This window comes from Aulostomus chinensis, chromosome 5, assembly GCF_037954235.1.
Source record: "Aulostomus chinensis isolate RoL2024-O1b breed Wild chromosome 5, RoL_Achi_v1.0, whole genome shotgun sequence".
Taxonomy (NCBI): domain Eukaryota; kingdom Metazoa; phylum Chordata; class Actinopteri; order Syngnathiformes; family Aulostomidae; genus Aulostomus; species Aulostomus chinensis.
In genome coordinates, this window is record NC_141324.1 from 16,670,378 (window position 1) to 16,694,309 (window position 23,932).

The 23,932-nt window shown below is 43.0% G+C and overlaps 3 protein-coding genes across 4 annotated transcripts in view; all 3 read right to left on the minus strand.

Moving 5' to 3' along the window:
- ece2a (endothelin converting enzyme 2a) overlaps positions 1 to 8,745 on the minus strand; it is a 72,007-nt gene extending 63,262 nt beyond the window's left edge. The window contains exons 1-2 of one of the 2 annotated variants that reach the window (XM_086203531.1): positions 8,451 to 8,745; positions 7,335 to 7,501 (exon numbers count right to left, since the gene is read on the minus strand). In XM_086203531.1, the coding sequence (XP_086059657.1) occupies positions 7,335 to 7,494 (160 nt within the window). In that variant the 5' untranslated portion in view covers positions 7,495 to 7,501; positions 8,451 to 8,745. The remainder of the gene's footprint in view (positions 1 to 7,334; positions 7,502 to 8,450) is intronic. The other variant, XM_086203532.1, reaches the window with a different exon arrangement.
- Positions 8,746 to 10,537: 1,792 nt separating this feature from the next.
- Positions 10,538 to 17,804, minus strand: LOC147261497 (multidrug and toxin extrusion protein 1-like). The gene is made up of 16 exons (XM_086204954.1): positions 17,590 to 17,804; positions 16,804 to 16,905; positions 16,629 to 16,697; positions 16,358 to 16,506; positions 16,234 to 16,276; positions 16,112 to 16,156; positions 14,827 to 14,924; positions 14,629 to 14,726; positions 14,332 to 14,513; positions 14,060 to 14,168; positions 12,823 to 12,898; positions 12,669 to 12,738; positions 12,458 to 12,590; positions 12,290 to 12,384; positions 11,524 to 11,575; positions 10,538 to 11,442 (listed from the first exon to the last, which is right to left on the minus strand). Exons 1-16 carry the CDS (start codon positions 17,767 to 17,769, stop codon positions 11,183 to 11,185), a joined length of 1,761 nt encoding a protein of 586 aa, XP_086061080.1. The 5' UTR covers positions 17,770 to 17,804; the 3' UTR covers positions 10,538 to 11,182.
- Positions 17,805 to 18,730: 926 nt separating this feature from the next.
- On the minus strand, positions 18,731 to 23,097 carry LOC147261498 (uncharacterized). Its single transcript, XM_086203534.1, has 8 exons — positions 23,080 to 23,097; positions 22,792 to 22,970; positions 22,542 to 22,678; positions 22,204 to 22,297; positions 21,770 to 22,105; positions 21,519 to 21,675; positions 21,313 to 21,440; positions 18,731 to 21,184 (listed from the first exon to the last, which is right to left on the minus strand). The coding sequence occupies exons 2-8, from the start codon at positions 22,924 to 22,926 to the stop codon at positions 20,864 to 20,866; spliced, it is 1,308 nt and encodes a 435-aa protein (XP_086059660.1). The 5' UTR covers positions 22,927 to 22,970; positions 23,080 to 23,097; the 3' UTR covers positions 18,731 to 20,863.
- Between the last annotated feature and the right edge of the window lie 835 nt (positions 23,098 to 23,932).

Below are 23,932 nucleotides of genomic sequence, written 5' to 3' on the forward strand. Positions count from 1 at the left end.
TGTGGGGCTTGGTGTAGCTGTCTACATGAATGCAAGTTGATGGCATGTCCTTATAAAGATAGCAGTGCAAACCTCTGTATGTTTGTGTGCGTGTGTGTGTGTGTATGTGTGTGATCACCTCTGCAGTCCACCTGCACATGCCCTCCTCCAAGGGCACTTAGTGTCATTGAGAGGGGCGGCATTCACTGGAAATCAAACACACACCTCCAATGCTAAAAACACACAGACATGCACCCACTGAACCTTTGTTTGAGTGTGTGTGTGTGTGTGTGTGTGTGTGTGTGTGCGCGCACGCTGTCTGACCTGATAATCACAGGTCGGAAGACATTTGATAATGATATTGTCTAATTGTCCCAGAACAAAGAAACTCCCACTGCGACATCAGGAACCCTCACACACACACACACACACACACAAAAGCACGCACACACACACACTCACACTCACTCAGTGTGCTCTGTTTATCAGGGCCAGGCCCATCGATCATCCTAGCTTTGTTGCCTGGGTAACCCTGTTATTATTCAAAGCACGGAGCAGCAGCTTGCACAGAAAACTGTGTATGAATGTGTGTGTGTGTGTGTGTGTGTGGGGGGGGGGTCAGGTAGTGGAGATTCCCATTGGCTCATACACAAAAGCAGCTGCTAGTCCAGGCAACGACCTTCCCACCAGTGCCCTACCTGATCTGCCTAAATAATTAGCATGGACACACAACCAGGGCTCTTCTGAGACATGGGGTGGGGGGGGGGGGCAATCTCTCAAATATAATTACACATTCCTTTAATGTACCCCCCCCCCCATCTCCGCTCTCTCCCCCTCCCTTGAGATTTTCATTCAGCTTCCTGCCTCTACTTTGCTTCCCTTCTTTGCTGCATTTCACCAAGCCCCCCAAATCGTATTTTTCATTCACATTCTGCAGCTCTGGGGTTCATTCATAAACAACACCACTCCATACAGCAGCAAAAAAAAAGGGGGAGGAGGGAATGGGAGGGAGGGAGGGAATGGGAGGGTTGCCCCTACTGACTTACTGACTGACTGCTGCATGCTGAGGGCTCCCTGAACAAACCTGAAAACAGCCAATCCAGAGAAGAAGAGGGGAAGGAGGGTGGAGGAGAAGGGGATGAGGATGAGGAGGGAGGGGGTCTGAATCCATGGTCACACCCTTCCACCTCCTCTCTTCATCTTTGGTTCATTCAGCCCCCCTTTGCAGCTGCTCATTCATTCGACCCACCATTCATTCACACCTCCTCTTACAGTAGATGCCACAGCACGTGGAGGCAGATGATGAAGAGCTTCCTTCCCCCTGCCCCCCAAATCATTGCTGCTCTACCTGTTCTATCCGTCACCACCCCGCGTCACTGCGTCAGCGCACCGCTGAGCGATTAACACATCAACACACACAAACCACGCATCACAGCAGAGCCAGGCTATGCTTAGATACATCTAACCAGTGCATGGCTTGGCGACAGCCAGCACAATCTAGGACAGCAACAGGCGTGTGTGTGTGTGTGTGTGTGTGTGTGTGTGTGTGTGTGTGTGTGTGGGGTCGATACATGCCCATAGGATCAGACGTTCTCAACTGCCACAGGAAAGAAGGGCTGCAAGAAGCATGGAACAGCCAAGACCTGCATTTATCTCTGTTATTCCTTTTAAGTTGTGTATGATCCTCATAACCTGGATGCTGGTGGTATCCTGGTGGGTGGGGGTGGGGGGTTGGTGTAGGGGTGAGGGTAAGGGTGGAAGCGCGGGGTGGGGGGTGTTTAGACACCCAAGTTTAGAAATGAGGGTGCAAATTCTTATGGGCAACAGTAGATCTTATATTAGATTGATCTTATGACATCTGCTAAGGTATCAGTCTGTGTTGCCATGGACTTTTTTATCTCATCCAAATTTTGTACTTGCGTGCGTGCGTGTGTGTGTATGTATGCGTGCGCATCTGTGAACATTTCTAACAATGCAGAAAAAGGGATTTGAAAACGCTTCTAGCTAAGATCTCCCCCCTTTAATAATGAAATAAAACCCTCCTGCTGGACCTCCATGTTCCAGTAGCTCTCTGCTGCGTGGCTCTACAACAAGAGTCTCACTGATGTGATGAAACTTCTTCAGGGTGATAAAAACATCCAGCATGTTGCCACTCAGAAGCACAAGTGTGTGAAAAATGGTTGACAGCAGTATATAACCAGGATCAAACAGACTGATGGGTCAGGTCAGGTCATTTCCTGATCAGAAGCTCAAAATCGGATTTATTTTGATGAGGTTTTCTTTTTATAAGTGCACTGTTTTAATTCATGGTTGGAATTTGTGATTTCTTGCTCAGATCCGTGTGCCTCTGTGACTTTTGACCCACATCCTACAGCTGCACGCTGGCTTACAGCCATTTCTGGTGCAATGTATTTAATGTGCATCATCCCTGTCAAATAAAACACTCACTTTTGATGAGTACATTGAAATCTAACCTTCACACTATGAATAGTTTGAAAGTAAATAAAATAATGCTAATAAAAGCACAACATTTCGACTCAATGCTGTGCACATTTCTGTAACTCAACTCTGAAAATATTCATAGTATGAAGGGCTGAGTTCATGTATAGCTAGAATCTTTCCCTCCATGGGAAGTCTGCGCACGTCCTCTCTCAGGACGTTCATCTCTGAACGAGCAGCAACTCAACATAACAGCACACCGACAGCTATTTGGACTCTCCTGTGAAAAGTGCATCCTGGTTGTCAACACCTCGGCTATATATATATATATATATATATATATATATATATATATATATATATATATATAAAAACTGGGTGGACTGGCTCTGGGCACACAGGTGGACGCTTCTGACACTAAGGAGAGACAAGTAGGCCAAAGATGGAGTCCAGGATGGTCTCTGTAGCTAAGAAGAGAGAGCAAGGAGGAAGCGCCGAGAAGATCAGGAGCTGGCGCACTGGCGGAGGAGGTGACGGATGAGAGAAAAGAGGGGTTGCTGGCTTGATGCCATGTTATTTATCTGACGCACAATGTCATTGTAGTCAGGCTACTGGGACATACTTAGTTCCAACAGCTGACAAACAGTCACACCGATGGTCCTGATGGCTAATAAACACAGCTTACATCAGGAAGTGACCCACAATGATGTCAGCGGATGAGTTTAGAAGAGGGAGTGATGCAAGATGTTGAGGGGGTTTAACATTCTACAAGATGTATAGCAATAGATTATTACCAATAAATATGATTATTTCCTTAATCATAAATTAATTATTGGGTGTATAAAAGATGAGTTAGAATAGTCGACCTGTAATCTAAGATTCTCCTAACCGTTGCTGGTGAGAGTAAAGTGGTAGACGTCACCCGGTAGGAGCCTAAATATCTTTACCTTCGCAAGCAGCTGCTGTCATCAAATCAAAGGATCGAGTGACGATCACAATTTCTTAGTGGTGCTGCAGCGTGTAATGTATGATATTTTTGATAAAGACCATCTTTAGTAGAGAAACCCGAAATATTAAATTGAAGTTTTGACAGAAAACTAAAGCCATGTTGACAAAATAACACTTGACACTTCTCAGGAGATGAAGTTCTTCTTTTTCTTTATCATATGACCAGGAAAAGCGGCATGTTCACTGAAAGATTCAACCAGAAAATGTTGGAGTCTAGTTTCAGTCATAAACTACAAAATTTAATGAGCTGCAACTCTGAGCTGATGAGAAAGCCATGAACATGAACCTGGGATGTTTGTTCAAGAGTTCTGGAGATCCTGAATGTCTGCGAGCGGCACGTCTGACTTCACCGTTCACCGACACTCGATCGCCTCAATAGATGAGGTCATCAATCCTACGTGAATGTCTGGAGAGCGTCCGCAGTGAAGATTGTAGCGTGGTTCTTCAGTCATTAAAGTAATAGTATTACATGTTTTAGCAGCCGTGAGGTTTGTGCACGTAGGCGGATTTGTATCACACCGTCTGCTCCAGGTGCATGATTACAACATGTGAAGAACATGGTAGGAAGTTGATACCCCCAGGACCGCGCACACACATCTCAACCCCACACAGAGCAGGAAAACAGAGTCATTACATCATCACCCACTGCCTTGGGGAATGAGCGATGACCACTAGGAGATGAGGTGTGTGTGTGTGTGTGTGTGTGTGTGTGTGTGTGTGTGTGTGTGTGTGTGTGTGTGGACGGAGGGGGGTTATTACATCACTGGCAGTGGCCTGGAGCTGACCATAATAGAAGAAGCAGGCAGCAAGTGGACCAAGTTGATGATTGTGAATTCTCTGGTGTTGCTCACACACACAAAGGTCAGGCTGAGGGTCAGCTTGACGTAAAATGGTCGCACACACACACACACACACACACACACACACAAAATCAACTTCAGGCCTTCGGCTTCACCACGCAGCCACTAATGAGCAGAGTTATATCACATGATAAAACATGATATAGCATTAAAGCTGCAGTACATTTTATAACTGGAATTTGCCAGTCAGTGCACGACAATGTTTCATAACTGCCAGCCTCAGCCTCAGTCAAACTTCAATATATACATTAACGTATTTACTTCTAGATATGTATGCCATTGTTCCAGGATAATCACTGCTCTTTGTGGTGAAGCGCTGCCGCGTTGTTCTTGGAGAGGTGCTGGTACGCTGATATTTTTCTTTTTAACATTGTGGGTTTGACTTGATGCTCTGAGCCAGTGTTCACTGAAATGGTGGAGCATCAAGCAGTGCAACGCTGTAACTCATTTTTAAGCAAGAATTAGTCAGGGGATGATTTGATGTCTCATTGTGCCACTTTGTTCCACGACTCACACTGCGATCTTTCCAAAGCAGGTCACCTGGTGGTAGCATGGCAAAAGTCTGGTTTCCATCCCCACTGACATGAATTTTGAAGCACCACTCTAGAAAATATTGATGCTTCTGCTAAAATTTGAAAAAAAATTTGCATTGTTTCCCTTTTTCTAGCAATTAACTTTGGTTGCAAATGTAACGTGGGCTCTGGCAAGGACCTCGCGATATGACACATATCACTACACCTGAGTATCAGGGTATCCTATGCAGTTAACAGAAAAATCCAAAATAGAGCTGAAAATACAAGTTGCTGTGTTTATGTACTGAAGATGGTGAAAGTAATTCAAGACAGGGGATTTTTCATCCTGCATCACTTTGTGACTCTGGAATGCAGGAGGATCCAGCCACGGATTTTTAGCATGAAGCTAATCGCTAAACAACAGCAAAACTCCCTAGAATTGTCTGTTCACTAACTTTCGAGCTCATTGTCCAGTATAACCCACATCGTCTTTGTCCAGCTGCCCAGTAATGTGAGCTGAAAACAAAATGTAACACATTCCAGTTGCGCTCTAGTTTCTAGTCTAGTCTAACAAGTGCTGAACCAGAAGGACTGAAGCTTGTTTTTAAGAGTACTTGAAAGGCAAAATACATCTTTTGGGTAAAACAACGCTTTCAATAACCAGACTTATGTGTAACACTAGGATCATAAGACATAATAGAGTTGATCCAAAAGATGCTCTCTCCGTTCATGTAACCCCTGTGTCAGAAGGAGTGTTCACTCAGGCGTGCTTCCACTGTCAGGTCTGACTCCAGATGCCTGTGTTCTGTTTGGCACGGTGAGCCACGTGTGTGTATGTTTAGTCTGAATGAATGAAGTCATGACAGAGGAACAAGACCTAACAGCAGACGGGGGTACGGAGGAACAGCAGACGTAAGACAGAAGTACCCAAACCAGACAGGAGAAAGAAACTGTCATCAGCAAACTGCCCCCTTCCTCCCTCCTCTTCTTCCTCTCCTGTACAGATTATGCTAATGGAAATTACCTCCATCCGAGACAAAGGAGACGCCCGAACCTGATTAGTCATTTACCCCCCTTCCATCTCGCTCATTTATCCACTCATCACACACACACAAACGCCACAGTGCCGCCTCCAGTCCTTACTTCTCCCCTTCCCCTTGCCAAGTTATGCCACGGTCCTCCTATAGTGATGCTAATGTACTGTGTCATCTCATATGAGCCAATCGTCTCTCTGGATTTACAGACTTGACAAGTGAGGGAAGCCAGCTAATGTGTGCGAGCGTGGAAGGCACTCGTCCAACTAAGTGTGATGGTATTTAAGTGCTTCTAAGAGTTCTTCAAGTCTATAGAACACGTGAGGGTTCTCGCATCTTTACAGAACAGCACAGCTTCCCCATATAGCTCGTTGCAACACGTGCCGGTGACAGATACATGTGATTCCTCGATTTGGTGAGAGGAGACAGAGATGCCCTTGGAGATGAGAGCTCTTAAGCGGTATGACGGCCCTCCTTTTGGAGTTGGAATCGACTGTCGTGGCCTGGCGTTGCCTGCTGCAGTGTGATGCGGAGAAGATATTTCACATTTCAGAGCCCACTCACGCCTCTGCTGTAGGTGTGCCTGTGACGCACACTAAAGAGAAGAGTGAGGTTGCATCAGACAGACATCATCTAAAATTTAAGAGAATGATCTCCAGGTATAACGAAGTAGCACGTAGATTAGCATGAAAGCTCGTACAGCAGGGAGCTCTTTGTCCAACACAGAATACCCAACCTGATAAGTACCCCCCCCCCCTTAACTACACACACAGCAGAAAGCCCCTGTCACTCCCTGACACCAATTCTAACAAACCCCCTGACACACACAAACACACACGCACTGTGCATGCAAGTTCTCACCAGTAAGACAAAAATGGACCACTATAGCCCCCTATGTTACTATGGAGGTATAACAGTCTAGCAGCAAGAATACAGCTGCTATTTCAAGACCCCACATCAATAAAACATCCTTTCTACAACTTATTTTAATTGATGCATCAATATCAGCACACCCTGCTGCACTGACTCCCAAAAAACAACAACAACCACACAGAAATCAAGGGGAGGCATCAGGTAAATCCTGCAACAACTAGTAACAAAATCCCAAAGTTAACAGTTTAAATCCAGAGATTGAATTCTATTCAGCTCCAGACGTATATTCCTGCTGGCTGGGAAGGTTTCGTCTAACAGGTTTGTCTGAGCAGCAGGAATCGCAGGACGTAGGAGCGTTTGAGTTTAATGCTGCAGCGACATCTTGTGGACATGACGAGTCACAACATACCAACAACAAGGACTTCCTCCCATCACATCTTACTCACAAAGAGAATACCCTGACAGGTAACAGCACAAACACAAGGATTTTCTTCTAACAATGTTGAACCACAAAAGCCAAAATCTAACATAAGTTAGGCAAGTAATGTGTCAGACGCATGATTGTGTTGACAAGACAAACAGAGTGTGCGACCAATCTTGATGCACTGATGTGGAATTGATCTTCTCACCAAGTATGAGAATGGAGTCCTCTTTTTTGATGTGTTTATCTAGAAGATGCTGGAATTTGGAGAAGCCACCCAGCCAGTCGTACGAGCGCTCCGTCTGATATCTCTCATCCCAGTAGTCCACATCTTTGTACCTGGAGTTGTCATCTGGCGGCTGGGCCATGTTGACTCTGAGAAAAAAAGGAATAGAACATTTAACGTTCAGTGTTTTTTGGCTGAAGTTTACTTGAGCCTTGACCTCATTTAAAAAAGTGTCTGAACACTTGAAGATGAAGATGTCACCTCAACAGATTATTGTTTTGTTTTTGGTTTATGCTTGAAATTCACCTGCTCTTTTACTGGTGGGATGTTTTGCACGTTATAGGAGCTAAACATCAAATGGAGAAAGTAGAACGGGATTAATAACAGTGGTCATAAAGGCGTCAAGTTAAGAGCACCTTAACCTAACATTTGGATTGAATTCACACTGATAAAATCTACAAAACTGATCAGAGGAGATGCAGAAGTACATGAAAATACATGTGGCTGTGGATCTTTCTTGACTTATAAACGGTGCAAATGCATCAGTACAGACTTTATTCCTGTAATGTTCCGGAGTTTTTAGTTCCTGGACCAAACGGAAGAGAGCATTAAAGGCTATAATACAGCAACCAAGTCATTCTATCGTCATTATTTTCTAACTGCAGTATTGAGATTATTAACCAGTAAGTAATGTAATATAAGTTTTTTCACAGAATGCAACAGGTTATTTCGTCATTAGCTGTTGTTACAATAATAAGCAGTGTTTTTGTGTGGGTGGGGGGCTGTTTTTGTTTTTTTAAACGTAAGAAGCTATGCGTGGAAAAATGAAAAAACGAACAAACTTGACAGAAGCTGTTCAAAGTGTGACACTGTTTGGCCCTAGCTGTAGTTTTTGGGCTGGCATCGCCAGCATTCGACTGTTCACATGGTTTCTGTGATTCGCTCGCACACGTCCTGCGCATGCGTATAAGAAAGTAGCTGTTCAACAAGTTGCCGAAGTCGTTGAGCGGGCTCGACTCGTTAAATTCTTCAATGTGAATGAATCATTCACGCAAACGTGAGGACACTCGGTCTCTTCGTATTCGTGTAGTTACTTACGCACTCCTCCCTCATGCAAGTGGCTCCCCCAGTTCGGCGGAAAAGCAGCTGGCTCGTAACTCCACGTGCTGTTGCCACCCTCCTCAGTCTAAAGCGCTCGTTTGTAGTGTTGTGTCGTTCGCCAACGTTTCGTTCAAAAGAGTTGAATCGTTTAAATGAACGTACTGATTCGACTCACTTCCTCAAGCGATTCGTTCTTCTCTCGGTTCAGTTGCGCTGTCAACAGCCTGCGAGCCAATGCAGGGAGCAAAAGGGCTGGTTTGACTGGAAAAAGATAATATAGTGTAATGATGAGTTAATCCTGAGGGTGGCAGCAGTGCTACAAACGCATTCATATCGGCTGCCCTAATAATCCACTAAAGAAGAAGAAAAATACAGGGAGGGAGGGGGAAGGAGGAGTGGCAGAGTGAGTGAGCGGCAATGACGACAGGCTGGCTGGCGCTGCTACCAGGAGCTCAGTGAGGTAGCCATTCCCAGTGAGACCCCTGTGTAACAGGTCCCCTCGCAAAGTGTCACAATCAGACGGTCAGCCATTTTCTCAGTTAGTGGGTAACAACATAAGAGCTCAGGCCCTTTTAAAATCAGCACTAACCTTCAACTGAGTGCAAAACAAATATTAATAAGGCAAAATGACAAAAATAAAAACTTCAGGCTTTAGGCAAAGAAAATATAAACTTAAATGTGTAATATAGAATACACATACACTAACCTAAAACTGACCAGGTAAAAATAAGTAGCCTATGAATAGCATGATGTGCATTTAAAATATTAAGAAAATAACTTGAATGTGCCATATAAAACGAATATTAAAGTGACCAGGTAAAAATAAGTATACATACTCTTCAATAAGGGCTGCACGGTGGTGCAGTGGTCAGCACTGTGGCCTCACAGCAAGAAGGTTCTGTGTTCGAGTCCCGGCTCGGACGCGGGATCTTTCTGTGTGGAGTTTGCATGTTCTCTCCGGGTACTCTGGCTTCCTCCCACTGTCCAAAGACATGCAATTTGGGGACTAGGCTGATTGGATTCTCTAAAATGACTGTAGGTATGAATGTGTGAATGGTTGTTTGTCTCTGTATGGATGGACTGGTGACCTGTTCAGGGTGTCCTCTCGCCCGTAGATGCTGGGATCCAGCTCCAGCCCCCCCCCCCCCCCCCGTGACCCTTACAAGTAAGGCATAAGATGACGATGGACTGTTCAATGAAGGAACCCCCCCCCCCCCCATATGATTCATTGGTTCGTTGAATGATTCTTTTGAACGAATCGTTTGGGTGAAGTGATTCAAGTGAATCAGCTCATCTTTCTCACCCCTCGTTTGTTCTCAGGTACCGTGGGTGCGGCTGGGTAACGTAGGCACACGTTTGACAGAAGAAACCAGGGAGAGGACGACAAATGATGTCAAGGTTCAATAAATGTGACGTTTCTTTTGCAGAGAGCCTCGTTCTTTTAGTTTTCTCGTACGTGGGATCGGAGGCGGAGTCATGGATTTGACCCTTTCGTTGCTCAACCATTATTGCTGCTGTCAGGTACCGAGTGCAGGGGCAGAGTGCTGCGTTCAAGTAGCTTAATAACAGCTGCAAATCAAAGTTTCTTAGTTCTGTTTAAAAGCATTTCAAAAATGAAGGAAACATGGTGTTGCTGCTTTACCATTTTTAAGTTCATTTAAATTCATTGACTTATTGAAGGGACTATTAGGTGCTTCAGGACTTCCTGATATGGGGCCTGGGCCTAAATTTAACATAAGGATTGTGTTAGCCCACTAGATATAATAGGTTACAAAAGTAACAATAATAATAAAGGATAACAATCATAAATTAAAAATGTATTCAGTAAATCCCAGATTCTGCTGTTTTTCTTTTTTATGAGGTAAAGATGCCCTTTAAATATGTAGAATCCTTGATATCATTTTTTTTTATAGTTTGATGTAAGCTGTAAATGTCAGCAGAATCATATTTTGCTATGACAACATACACCCATAGGCGAGGTAAGCGTGTAGCGCGCAGCTAAAGCTGGAGTGGCTGTGTAGGAATCCATATTCTGTACCGACGTCACTAAAACACACAACTTGGATTTAATTTCATCACGTCTGGCACATTTGTTTATTTCAAAGCAGGAAGAGATTGTACCGTAAGATACCATGTCAGTCTTAAAAAATGCCTGTTGGAGGTCAAAGGTCAACGGCACTGCAACAGGTAGGCATTGCGGATGCATACATACATGCTATAATTTCGTCATTTATGAAATAGGCTTGCATTGCTCAGTAAAACCCCAGCAGTCAGCAAATCAACAAGTTATGATGATTTTTTTTTTTTTAAGTTGTCATTTATTACAAACTCTGTCTAAACTATTCAAACTGCTCCGATCAAAGCCACCCATACACGAGTGTGGGTGCAACAGTGACTGAACACAGAAAGATGTTTCAGTTTGTTGATGTTGATGATTGGGACCCTACACACACAGACCTAAAACACCCCCCAGAGGAGCAACTGCACTTCGACCATCATATTATTTCGGGGCAACAGAGTATATACAGTATAAACAAACTCGCTCCACCTCATAGCTCCATAGCTCCACCCCCTCTGTGATTAATCTCAAGCAGTTCAGCAATGATGGCGCCCTGCTGCAGAGTCTGCTGTGATATTAATAAAACAAGGCACTTCAGAGCATTTATACGGTCTCTGATCCTTGTCCCTAGAGGGCTTTGACAGAAAAAGAAATGTTCCTAACTGATCAGTTATTTGAGGAGTTTGATTAAGATCTTGCTGGAGAAGATGCCGACAGTGAGGATCAGCACCATGATCAGCGCGGTCAGGCCTCGACACAACAGCAGCCGCATGGGCACCAGAGGCTTTGGCTCTGGAGCTTCATCTGTAGGATCGTTCTCCTCTGCGTCCAATAAAGACACATGCAGGCTTGAGTCCTGGTCATCACAATTTGGTAGGTCAGACGAAAGGACAACAAATTGGGATCCCCCCAGAGCCGTAAGTCCACATCCTGGTCAGAGAGAGGAGGAGTATTAGTGGTCTGGACTGTTCAGGGGCCAGTTCCTGGAGTTGACGCAATACATTTCCTTACCCTTCATCTTCAGCACACAGTTCCTTTGTTTCACTCCTGCTGTCACCTGCGCCTGCACACATACATCAACAGCAGTTGTTTGACATGCACATGTAAAGAGAACAACCTACATATTATTAATGCCGACTGAAGTTGTCATTCCATACTTGTGACTGTGGGGGGCAGCAGAAGCCAAATTTTCAAGTTTTAGCAGCCTCATCTCTCTAATCTCTGTCCAGACTTTTCCTGGAGAAACTCAACAAATGTTCAACTGATTGAACTCGCATATGCATTTAACGGTGTCCCCCAGAGGATTCTGGGTAACTTTGATGCTCCTTGACATCCTCACACAACCATGGCTCCGCCCTTCAAACGCTCCACAAGTTACTTTTATTTACTTCTTGTAAACTAAACGAAACAAATTCAGAATGGCTCCACCTCTTTTTACCTGCTTTATGAGTAATAACAGTCCTGTCTTGTGATTGGATGACCCAAATTAGTCAGGTGACCTCTGCCCAGCTATCTTTTTAACTCTGAATGCTGCAAGAGATAATTAGTTTTTTTAGAAATTCATTTGTTTTTGCGATTAGTTTATGAACTTTGCACCAAAATACTAAAATCACATGCAGTCTTGTGTCACTGGAGGGTATTTTTCGGGGTCACACTATGGACAATTCATGAACCAAAAGCAAAAAAACATGAATACTTATCCACAAAAAGTTGCCTCATGCAGCTTTAAGAGGAAATGTGACAACATTCCTGTCAGGATGTTTCTGTTGTAACTCACCTCCTCTGATGCTTTTTTCCAGTCGAGTTTACTCAGGAAAACAAGAAAGACTGAGGCCTGCAGAGTGACACAAATCAGCAGCCCCAGCCACAGTCCTGGAACAGACAAGAAACGTCTCTCAAAACAAAGACCTTCATGTTAATGACATCATCAACAGCTTGCCCTCACCTATGATACCCATTTTGCCAGCAAACATCATGGTCACTCCGATCGGAAAGCCAACGCAGTAATATCCCACCAAGTTACCGATGGCGCCGACCATGGGTTTCCCTGCTCCTCGTACAACTCCACCCATCACGGCCTGCACACATCAAACGCATCAGGCTCAGCCTGCTGAGTGATGACACGCTAACAACATGCATGCAGACGATTCCCTTACAGCTAAAGCATCTGCAGGATGGAAGAATCCATATATGAGCATCACATCTGCCACCCGCTCAACTATTTCCCTAAAACATACAAAACATTATTGACATTAGGAGAAGTCTTTGAAAGTGACTCACTAATCCACCTCAGCTGGTTCTTCTACTCACTTCTCCGTGGTGAAGATGTAACCAATAAAGTCTTTAGAAGATGCCAGAATGATGCCGACCAAACAGGTGACTGTAACTGTGTTGAATATCAGAAAAACACACATGCCATTAAGACACATTTGATGTCCTTAGTTTTAGATGTCAACCCCCCGCTAACTTGAATGTGGATGAATTATCTAGTGGCTCTTAATAACTAATGGATCAAAATGTGACTGTAACCAAGTCGTTCAGCAGGAGTTATGTGATGCACAGAACAATGATCTGATGTTGTTACGGCCATAATGGTAACGACGGAGTAGCCTAAAGTGGAGCTGACGTCATGTTCTGCTCAACAGTTCTGAGTCATAGCACGGTGGCACGGTGGTGCAGTGGTCAGCACTATCGCCTCACAGCAAGAAGGTTCCTGGTTCGAGTCCTGGCTCCATCACAGGATCTTTCTGTGTGAGTCTCCATGTTCTCCCCGTGCCTGTGTGGGTTCTCTCTGGTACTCCAGCTTCCTCCCACAGTCCAAAGACATCAAGAGGGGACGAGGCTGATTGATACTCTAAATTGACCGTAGGTGTGACTGTGAGTGTGAATGGTTGTCTGTCTCTATGTGTTGGTCCTGTGATGGACTGGCGACCTGTCCAGGGTGAACCCCGCCTCTCACCTGAAGGCTGCTGGGATAGGCTCCAGCCCCCCCCCCCCCCCCATGACCCTTAACAGGAATAAGCAGAAGACAATGGATGGATGAATAGAGTCATAGCACTTCCTAGTGGTTACAGGAAGTAAGACTCATGTAAAAAATTGATTTATTTTAAAAACTACACTGTTATCTTCTCTTGAATTACAGCAACATAATATACAGAAAGTGTGTGTTCTCTAGCATCATCTAGTGGCTGCGGAGAGTACAGAGGTTATGAATTAGTCTGCTCCTTCATGTGGGATCCAGACTCACACTTAGGAGAGGGTCTGTTCACCTCTGATTGCTGCTTTAAATGGTGGCTATGCATTAAAGTGCCAGGGGCCAGAGGTTCACTTGGGGGGAGGAAAGAACTCTGTGAGAGCTTTCTATTTTACTTCTATATTTGAAGAGCCTGGTCCCTGAGGATAGATACCATCTATGAGGTAGGTGTGCTGTGTTTGTTAAATATTGTATGTTTTCTGAAATGGGTTCGTCTTTTGTGATGTTTTGCTCTTCAGCGCCACCATCGTACCTGTGAAAAAGGTGGACTATTTGTGGGATGGACATTCTTACATGTACAGATGATGGCGATCTTGCCAGATGTCTTTGCCTTCTCCACATTTCCAGCACCAAGCGCATTACCGACCTGCGCGCTGGCAGCTACCGAAAATCCCAACGGAATCTAGAGAACAAGAAATAATGTGTGACATCATGTGTGACAGTGACATCAATGTGGCAAATTTTCTCTGATCAAAAAGCATCACGCACGAACGTCACTCAATCTTCCAGGGTTTAGAAAAGTGTCAATAAACTCTACTAGTCAAAACAGATGGCTACTGAATTACCATGTATGTAATAGTGGCCATCTGATAAACAGCCGCCTGAGCGTCCAGCTCAACCTCACTGATCAAACCAGCCAGGAATCCCCCCATCTCAAAGCACCACCACTCCAGACATATCATGAGCATGCTGGAAATGGCCACCTGGGTGAACGGACCCCAGTCCTTCAGAGAGTCCAGGGACCAACCTAGCAGAAAACAAACAAACTGTTGAACTAGTAGTGTTGTCTTTTTTTGTCTACACGTTTAATATTATTATATGTCGCATGGGTCGTGCTGTGTGTGGCGGCGGACGGAACTCACCGGACCACGTTGCCTTGTGTAAACCCATCTGACGGATGTAAATAAACATGATGAGAGCGAGAGAAGACTGGGAGATGGCGTTTGCTGCTGCAGATCCACTGTGAGTAAACAACAACAACAACAAAACAGTCAAGGAACAGAGTAACACGAGGGTGTGTAAGTGTGGGATCCACAGCGATGTGGTGGTGGTTAACTCACACAACCCCCAGACTCAGTTTGTAGAGGAGGATGTAGTTGACGATGACATTGAGAACATTCCCAATGACTCCACTGATCACCCCGGGCCAGATGACACCCTGGGGAAGCGCCACATAGATTCATTGTTGAGTCTAATTAAAGGATGAGGCCTGTAAACATTTAAACCTCTTTTTGGGTCTAAATGATTCATCAAGGAAAAAAAATGACCGGTGCTATTCAATACTGAGAAAAAATGCTGTTAGTCTGGCATTTAGAACACAAAAACAATCACTTAATCAACAAAAGAGCAAACCACCGGAGTCTGTCAGGCCTAAAACAAGCACCTGCCCCATTCCACCACTTTGCAGTTGCTGGGTTTAAAGTGATATGCAACCAAAATTTGAATTTTTTTTCCCTCTAAGTACACACATAGAGGTGTCTTGAGCTCATGAACCTGATGCACCTCTTTATATTCAGGAGGAGCCAACCACATATGTTTAGCTTAAAGCTAACATCAACTGATGGCTAACAGCAACTGAATGCTAACTACAGCTGCAGCAATGAAACAGCAAGATTGCAGGAAAAAAACATTTACGTTCTCATTTACAAACTCTGAAGCTCATTGTCTGATCAAATCTGCATTTTCTTTATCCAGATGTATGCTTAGTAATCCACAAATACTTTGATATGAGTTAAAAATAAATAAACCACGACTGATTCCAATCACATTTGTTACAAGGAATCTTTATTCCACAGAAAATGGGAAAACAGGAAATAAACTCTTCATCCAAAAAGGGTTTTTATTTGCCTTCCAAGTAGGTGTAATAGGAACCTTGAGCTCACAGAGATGTTGTTTTCTCCACTCCATCATTTCATTGAGACTCCAGAATGCAGGAGGAGCCAGCCATGTATATTTAGCTTGAAGCTAAATGTAATGGCTAATCTGCTAACAAAGGCAAAACTGTCTATACATCAGTTTACAAACTTTCAAGTGATATACTAGGTTATATCTTGTATCATGCATATCCTCTTTTTCCAGCCATATACTGAGTAATCAGTATCAGAGTGGCCGTCTATTGTTGCTGCTGTTGTTAACACCATCATTCTCCATGAGCTCCAAGCTAAATTACATGGCTGGCTCTTCCTGCATGCTGGAGTCACCAAGAAGTGATGCAGCTGTGGAAAAACAACATTTTCAGTCGCTCAAAATATTTCTTTGTGACTACTTGAAAAAGGAAGTTTTTCAGCCAAAAAGTGATTTGGGGCTAAAGAATCATTTGAAACTATATTAACATGAGCAGTGTACCTGGTTCTGTAAATACTTCATCTGCAGCTGGTACATGAATGCGCCCTGCAGAAAGTGGAGAGAAAAGGAACTTGTTTAAAAACTCCAAGAGAATGGGAAAGGAGAGGTTTTAGTAAACTCACGGGCAGAGCAGGCATGAAGATCGTCACATACAGCTGGGAGAGTCTGTGAACACCCGTGACACAAGTGTACGTGTTAGAGCAGAGTAGCAACATGTGAAAGTGCCGCGGCTGGAGGGATGCTAACCGTGCAATGTCAGGGTTTTGCTTGAAAGTGAGGAGAATGACTTCGGTGTTAATGAGGACGGCCCAGCAGGGGAAACAGGCCAGGAGCAGAACCAACACCCCTCTCTGGAGAATGACTCCCACACGTTTTAGATTTCCGCTCCCATACGTCTACAACAAAGCAGAGCACACATCAGACAGGTGCAAGTGTACTGTAAGAAAATAGCTGCCACACCCAGACTTCATAGGACAAAACAATCATTGTGGAAGATAAAAATGAAACAAGGTTGTACCTGAGATATGAGTGTATCGCAGGCTGATGCCAAACCAGCTCCGACTGAAATACCAGTGACATTAATAACCTGCATCAAACACATAAAATCCACATAAAACTTCTTCTGCATGAGTTCAGTTTTAGGTGTCAGAAAATGCAACCAAAAAAAAAGAAAAGAAAGATGTTCTTCTTACTGCGATTGCCAACGACACACTGGCGAGTTCTGTTTCTCCCAGATGACCACAGAAGACGGTGCTGACGAAGCTGATGAGGAAGGTCATCGACTGGGAAATGAACTGAAATGAATCGTAATGAATACGAATGAAATCCCAGTGGAACTGTGGGTAAAACTTCCAATAAAGTCTCAAGTTTGTTATTAGTTACATTGTGAGCATTTAATAAACCATTAACTAACAGTTGTAAATGGCTTGTGACCCAATTTCCCACGCATCAATATAGGGTCACTATTTGGCAAGGTGACTGAGCGGTGTACCACTGCTTTTTTCAAAAAATCCATTCAGGTTAAATAGGATTGCAGTACCTCGATAGATGTAAAGGCAGTCGTACAACCCACCTTCATTTTGCCAAACAGTCCCCCCAACCTGATGTATGGGAAATTAAGTTATGAGTCATTTATAACTGTTAATTAATGGTTTAAGTGTTTATAATGCATGCATAGTGAACTTCGAACCAATTGTAACTTCATTTAACAGGTAAAACTTCTTGTGAAATGGTACTTAATTGTGTTTATGTAATCACACAAAGCAGCATGAAGAGCCGCACCAGCAAAACCTGATTGGCCCCTTTCCTCTGCTCAGTGCTGGAACAGTTCCAGCCCCAAACCATGTCAGGAGGCTTTTTGTATTCCTATGTCCAATACCGAGGTGCTTCAAGAACAGTAATGAGTTTCTAAAGCAACTTAATATTCAGCTCAAAATAAACAACGGCGATGCTAAATTGCAAAAAGGCGGCAAACTCACCATGGGCCCCGCAAGTTTCAGATTTTGAATAATTTCATTATTGTAGTCCAACGGGAGGCAGTTCTTCATGCACTTGACACACGTTGCACATGTAGGTGATCTCCTTCCGTGGCTACGAAGTCTGTAATCTCGCCCGTTTCTTGGAGCTGGACTCAAAGAGGTGAGAGATAAATGTTCCATATCTAAAAATGAATATCCAAAACTACACAAGCAATTCAGCTTCTTCTCTTCTCTCAGCTGAGTCTTTTAAAGGAGCTGACACGCCCTCGAACCTGGGATGGCTCTGCTAAACACCCCTCCCCCTTCCTCCAACATATGATCAATTATCTTAAGTTATTATGCATGTACAGTGGGGCTGACTAAAAGTATTTAGTCAGCCAGCAATTGTACACAGCAAATTTGAGAGTGTTAATTCAACTCGTAGGGAGTTAAATTCAACACTTTAAAAGTGTCTATATTGGTCCACTCTAGATCGAGTTAAAATTACACTTTTGAAAGTGTTAAAACAGTTAACACTGTACAGAGTAAGAACACTGTCAATAGTTGAAATGTAACACATATCAGTGTTGAATTTACTTAACACTAGTGTGTAGTGTTAACTTTTAACACTATGAGTGTGTCTTTAACACTGCATACGATTTAAATTATATCAACACTAGTGTGTAGTGTTAACTTTTAACACTATGAGTGTCTTTTTTAACACTGCATACGATTTAAATTATATTAACACTATGGAGAGTGTTATATGTAAATCAAACCTACCAAAAAAGACAATCAGCACAAGTTGCAGTCTGAATTGTTGTTATTGTATTTCAAATAAGCAAACCACATAACAGCACTGACTTTGCAATAACAACACAGGTCACACAATATGGCAATGGGGCACAAGGTATGTTTTTTCACTCATCTCATTTGAAAATTGTTTGTCATAGGGTCTGTGATAAATCAAGTCTTTAACTGGGAAAACAGAATGACTCTCCTCTCATCAATGCAGTATGCATTAAACTGATCATCAAAGTAAATGGTGTCCACTGTGCATGTCAAAAGGAAAGCTTGCTCATGATGAATTATGATGTTGCTGATTTTCCTGTAAACAGGAATGTCCACATTGGTTCCTGTACAAACAAACATACCGATCTGATATTCAGTTCCATAGTTTTTTTATCCAGTTAGTGGTTGATACTTAACTGTATGCATTTAGATTAAAGACGGGACTTAAAACCTCACCACCATCCAAGCTATCAATAATTTCTTTCTTCGATGGACCCAACTCAAACTCTGAAAATCAAAATTCTCCCAGTGGTAAGCTAGCCGTCTCTGATGTTGTTTCATCAATGCTTTTGTGATATTTTTGAAAATTTTCACTGATCTTTTAAAAAAATTATGCTTGGCCTCAAACCTCATACACCATACATGTAGAAGTGGACCTATTTTTCGAATACAACGCGGGTAATGTAGCATGAAATGATGCTTTGGGATCAGCCTCTTCTGGGAAAATAGAGATTTGAACGGCTTGTGGTGGTCCTTAATCAAATGTTTTAAATAGTATGTCATACCGTCAGTCACTATGGGTGAAAACACAATATTCACAATCTGAATCAGGAGGAGGAGCAAATTCCAGTGACTGTTATTTCTTTCCACAACATCGCCAAACATAAGAGGAGCATTTCTCACAAGACACCATTGCATTTAGTCCAAGATCCTTGCTTGCCTCATCCATTTTCAACCCACTTGGTCTATTTTTTCTCTCAGCATAACCATAGTTGAAACTTTGTATCCTCTGTGACAATGATTCCAGAGACAGATACTTCTGGTTGACAAGATATTGAAAGACAAGTCTGAGTTCATACTGTACACCTTCCAGTAAGTCAGTAATATCAACTGCATAGTTGTCAGAGGTGTGGAAAAAATGCAATGTGTTGAGCAAGCACGTCCTTTTGACACCAAATGTTGAAACCAACATTGGATTTTCCTGTAAAGCTGAACAATGTTCTGCATGAATTTCTTTTGTACGGAAAATCATGCCAGTGTCATCTTCAGTAAAGACAGACTGCGACTCATCTTTGCTTGTCAAACAAAACCTGCAGAAATATGTTGCACTGAAGGACTCAACAAAACCAAACAGTCCATGCAAACCTAGGTTGTCACCTGTTACTTGAATGACAGAACCAAGTAATGGTGAGTCTGAGAAAGGCACCTCAATTCCTTGTGTTTCAAGTACTTTAAGATCATTTACAAGAGGCTTTAGGATGTCATCAAACCCATGTCTTCAGGTCCTGAGAGTGAAATAGTGCCACAACATGAATGTTCATCAACACAGTTATATTTTGGCGGAAGGTTCCTCAATATAAAGTAAATACAACCAAGTCTGTGAATCCCTTTCTTTGCACCTAAGGGGTTAGCAGTTTCAAACTCATCAAAATAAAGTTGAATCTGTAGAGCATGTTTTTTCTGGGAAAATAAAACATTACTTTTGAAATATGAACCATCACATGTCTTTATATATGCCTTCTTTGTGTTGTTTGGCTTGCAAGAAACTTTCACATACTTCCGAGTTCTTGAACATAGACTTAAGAGCTCCTAAAATGGGTGCATACACAAATTTATCAGTTACAGGGACCTGACTGTAAACTCCTGTTGTGTGATCTCTGCGAACATCCAACCGCACCCCGAGAACTTTTCAACAGGTTCGACGATTTCCCACTTTTCCTCAAAGAACTTCTGTCGTTTGACTCTTGTGTTCAAGATTGAAAAAGGATTTTCTAGTTGGTCAAAACATGTTTCCACTTTCTGTTTCAATTCTGTGCCTTGAATTTCTGAAGAACAGCTTAGAACTGCCTCTCTTGCTTGTTTGTGAATGTCATTTACAAGTTCCTCCATGGATCCAACCATTGCTTGAACTGTCCCCTCAGCAACACCAGATGCTTGCAACTGTGCTACAACAGAAGCACACATATTTAACACATGACCACTGTCAACAGAGAGATGGGTAGTTACTGGAGAGTCTGTACTGGCTCCCCAGCTTCATTCTGAGTGTTATCATTGTCAGCAGTAAAAGCAGTATCTCTATGGAAATGAACAAGATGCTTCTTGAAGCCTGAGTAAGTGCAAAATGATCAACAACATCCTGGCTGTCCACATTTTAAACGTAGTGTCTTTCCAGGATATAAACCATGGTGGAATCTTAAATGCTGACAAAGCAGTGCAGAACTATTGTGGTGTGCCTTACAGACATAACAAAGAAACATAGTTGCATCCGAAGATAGGTATCACCTCAGGTGTCGTGCAAAAATCTTGCTCTTAGTTCCTTGACTCTGGGACTTTCCTTGGCACTTCCCACGTCAATGTTGAAAACTGTGGTTTGGATGAAGGTATAGAAGTTGTAGAGGGATTCGTGGTAGTTGACACTGAAGATGAAGTGTGTTTTGAAGAGCTCGTCGAAAGCTGCCAGGGACGTGTGTGCCTTGCAAGGGACGGCCTTGTGATCAATGATGATGTAGTATCTTTGGATGATATTCTTTTTTTCACCAACACACAGGAGGAAGGGCTGTCCTGGCTCCACACCAGCAAGGAAGGTGTCAACACTTGCGCCCATCTTGAACAAAATGTAAAAAAGAATCATGAGACGCAGCACTGCTAAATTTAAATGATTAAACCAATAAAAAAAAGTGCATCAATACTAGAAATAGAGTCAACTGCAAAAGTACACCATTACATACATACCTGCAAATACCTCACCAGATGGTCAACAGCTTGACATGAACTGATTTTAGCACCCTTCTTATGGCCTTTGGAGGTAGGGGGACGCAAATGAACCAACAGTAGAATGCTTGACAAGTCACTGTCCCAGCCTAGGGAGAGAGGAGGTGAAACATCAGACATTAATATCATAAATAATTGAAACAGTAGAATGAGCAGACTAGACCCACCAGAGTCCTCCTGCACAGACAAGAGTTCTACTATGTGCTCATTGGAGGTCAGCTTTCTGCAGTCTGTCAGGATCTTAGGTCTGAAAAAAGTAGGCCATTTTGCCAAAAGTCTCCCTGACACCTCCTCTCCAAACATCATGGTGAAGTCTTGGTCAATCTAGGGAAAGCACACACATTTTCATATTTAGAAAACTTAAAAAGTGTATTGTTGAATGACTCTTCACTTAAAAATAAAGAGTTATGTTTCACACCAAGCCAGTCGTGTCAAGGAAACGTGGGAAGACATCGAAGACAGTTGAAGAGCTCTGCTGATCTTGTACCAGTGTCTGGCGGTACTGGAATGTGGCCCTCATCTTGTCTTTGATTGCTGCTTCGTCCGTTGTATGTTTCATAAACGATACTGCCTCATGACATTCCTCGCCAAGCAGCTGTTTGTCAGTCCCAAGAACCTCCCTCTTCCTCTTTGGACTCTCTTGATAGGTTGTGCTGGTGTAGGACCTCCGGGACTGAGTTGCAGTGTTACGCTGAACCGTCTTTATCCTCCATGCCAGGTAGCCCGATCCGCTCTGTGGGTCATAGAAGTGTTCCTGTAATATTTAAAAAAAAAATTAAATGTAGGGTGAGTTCACATATTTTGCATGTCTACTCTATGAATTAACATACAATTTTTAATTTACAAACTTACGTGTCCATTTTCTGAGTATGGATCTCTGAGGCTGGGAAATAGAGAGATGATGCCCAAAGCATATTTAATCCGCACCGAGACGGGTGGGCTCCTCCTGAAAGATAAACATTACATTACTGCTGCATTTCGTTTAGTGATTACACTATCCAAATTTTACTGTTATTAGTGTAGAGTCTCTCAAGTTGTTAATTGTATATAATGTTTATCATTCAACATTTATTTCTGTCATTAGAGAAATTATGTAATAAAATGCTTTACTGATGAACAATGTCCTAAAATTAGCGTACTTTAAAAGAAAAAAAATGAAAGTAGTACAAATATAGGCACTGAAGTCTTACCCATGAATTTCAACCATGTCGGCGACAAGAAGGTTTACCAGCTGTCTCCTTGTGCTATCCATCAATGTTTTCATTTTATCGTATTCATCCAAAATGATCTGTCCACCCGGTTTAGCTTGGAGAGCATCTCTCACCATCTAAAAGATCAGAAATCAGAAAATTAGCAATTACATCCACCATCCTTACAACATCCAACAACAAAACTAATTTAACCTTTGATAACTAAAAGTGTTTGTTACAAGGTGCACACCTCTTTTGCTGATTCTCGTTCAGCATGGGTTCTCTTTCCTCCATTTGTTTTAATAATGACAGTTGTATCTGATGAATCAGAGGATAGTAGCAGCGAGGAATCTCCTGACACCGACACAAATGAGCTGTCCGACATTGCTGACTCAGATGAAGACTGAGATAGATCAGGTTGAAGCACAACTGTAGATAGATTTTAAAAAATTTACACACACACACACACACAAAAGATTAGTTCTCCATAATATTCATTATTGACAATCCATTCCTTCCCTAACAGGGTGAGTCTCACCTGTTGACTTCTCTGTTGTCACCCTAACACTAAAGCCTGATCTATGCTTCTGCGTCGTGGCGACGCCGTACCTACGCCGTAAACACAGACCCCTACGCCGTAGCCCGACATGCACCTCCAAAAAATCCTGACTACGCGTCACGTCGACGCGTAGTGACGTGAACGTCAACGGACTGTGATTGGTCTGCTCACACGACGTTTCCCGTTCAGCACAACAACACCGCCATTTTTAAAGTTTCTGTGGTGAGAGCAACACGCAAAAATAAAAATGGACCAAGCCGAAGAAAGAGTTATCGAGGAGGTTCGCAGGTATGACCACCTTTACAACTTCCATCGTTGTCTCTGTCTCTGACCCATGTGCTATGACCGGAAGAAAACTAAGGAATTCGACAAGAGTCCCCCAAAACCATACGAAGATAAAGCCACACCCCTCTAGTGGCTTGTCGGTGAATTACAGAGCAACGCGTTCCCTCGAGGCAGAACTATAAATGCACAATGACGACGTAGGGGCTACGGCGTAGGTACGGCGTCGCCACGACGCAGAAGCATAAATCAGGCTTTAGGCTCCCTGTTTGCAAAAGCTCCTCAAACACATCTGCGTCAGTCTCTGTCCCTGATTCATCTGTCACGTGCAGCTCAGTCTCAAGAGGAAGCTCTAGCTTCTGAATGACTGTTAAAACATTAGACATTAAAGTGAAGAAGCATTTAGGACCAATTCAAAAAGTACTTTTTGATTTCTTCACAGACTGTTACTATATTGGTTATCAGGAACACACAACTCCATAATCTAAGATATTTATATATAACACAAATTCAGTAGGTAAAATAACAAGTAGTCAAATCACATGTGAGA

Bases quoted from the DNA above. Each gene is read 5' to 3' on its own strand.
- LOC147261498 (XM_086203534.1), bottom strand. From the start codon at position 22,926: ATGTCGGACAGCTCATTTGTGTCGGTGTCAGGAGATTCCTCGCTGCTA. The intron at 22,106-22,203 runs GTAAGTTTGTAA...TAAATATTACAG, and splicing joins CATACTCAGAAAATGGACAC to GAACACTTCTATGACCCACA. The intron at 21,185-21,312 runs GTATGTATGTAA...ATTTTGTTCAAG, and splicing joins ATCTGGTGAGGTATTTGCAG to ATGGGCGCAAGTGTTGACAC.
- LOC147261497 (XM_086204954.1), bottom strand. From the start codon at position 17,769: ATGGAACATTTATCTCTCACCTCTTTGAGTCCAGCTCCAAGAAACGGG. The intron at 12,899-14,059 runs GTAAGAATGTCC...TATTCAACACAG, and splicing joins GATCGCCATCATCTGTACAT to TTACAGTCACCTGTTTGGTC. The intron at 11,443-11,523 runs GTAAGGAAATGT...CTCTCTGACCAG, and splicing joins CTGTGTGCTGAAGATGAAGG to GATGTGGACTTACGGCTCTG.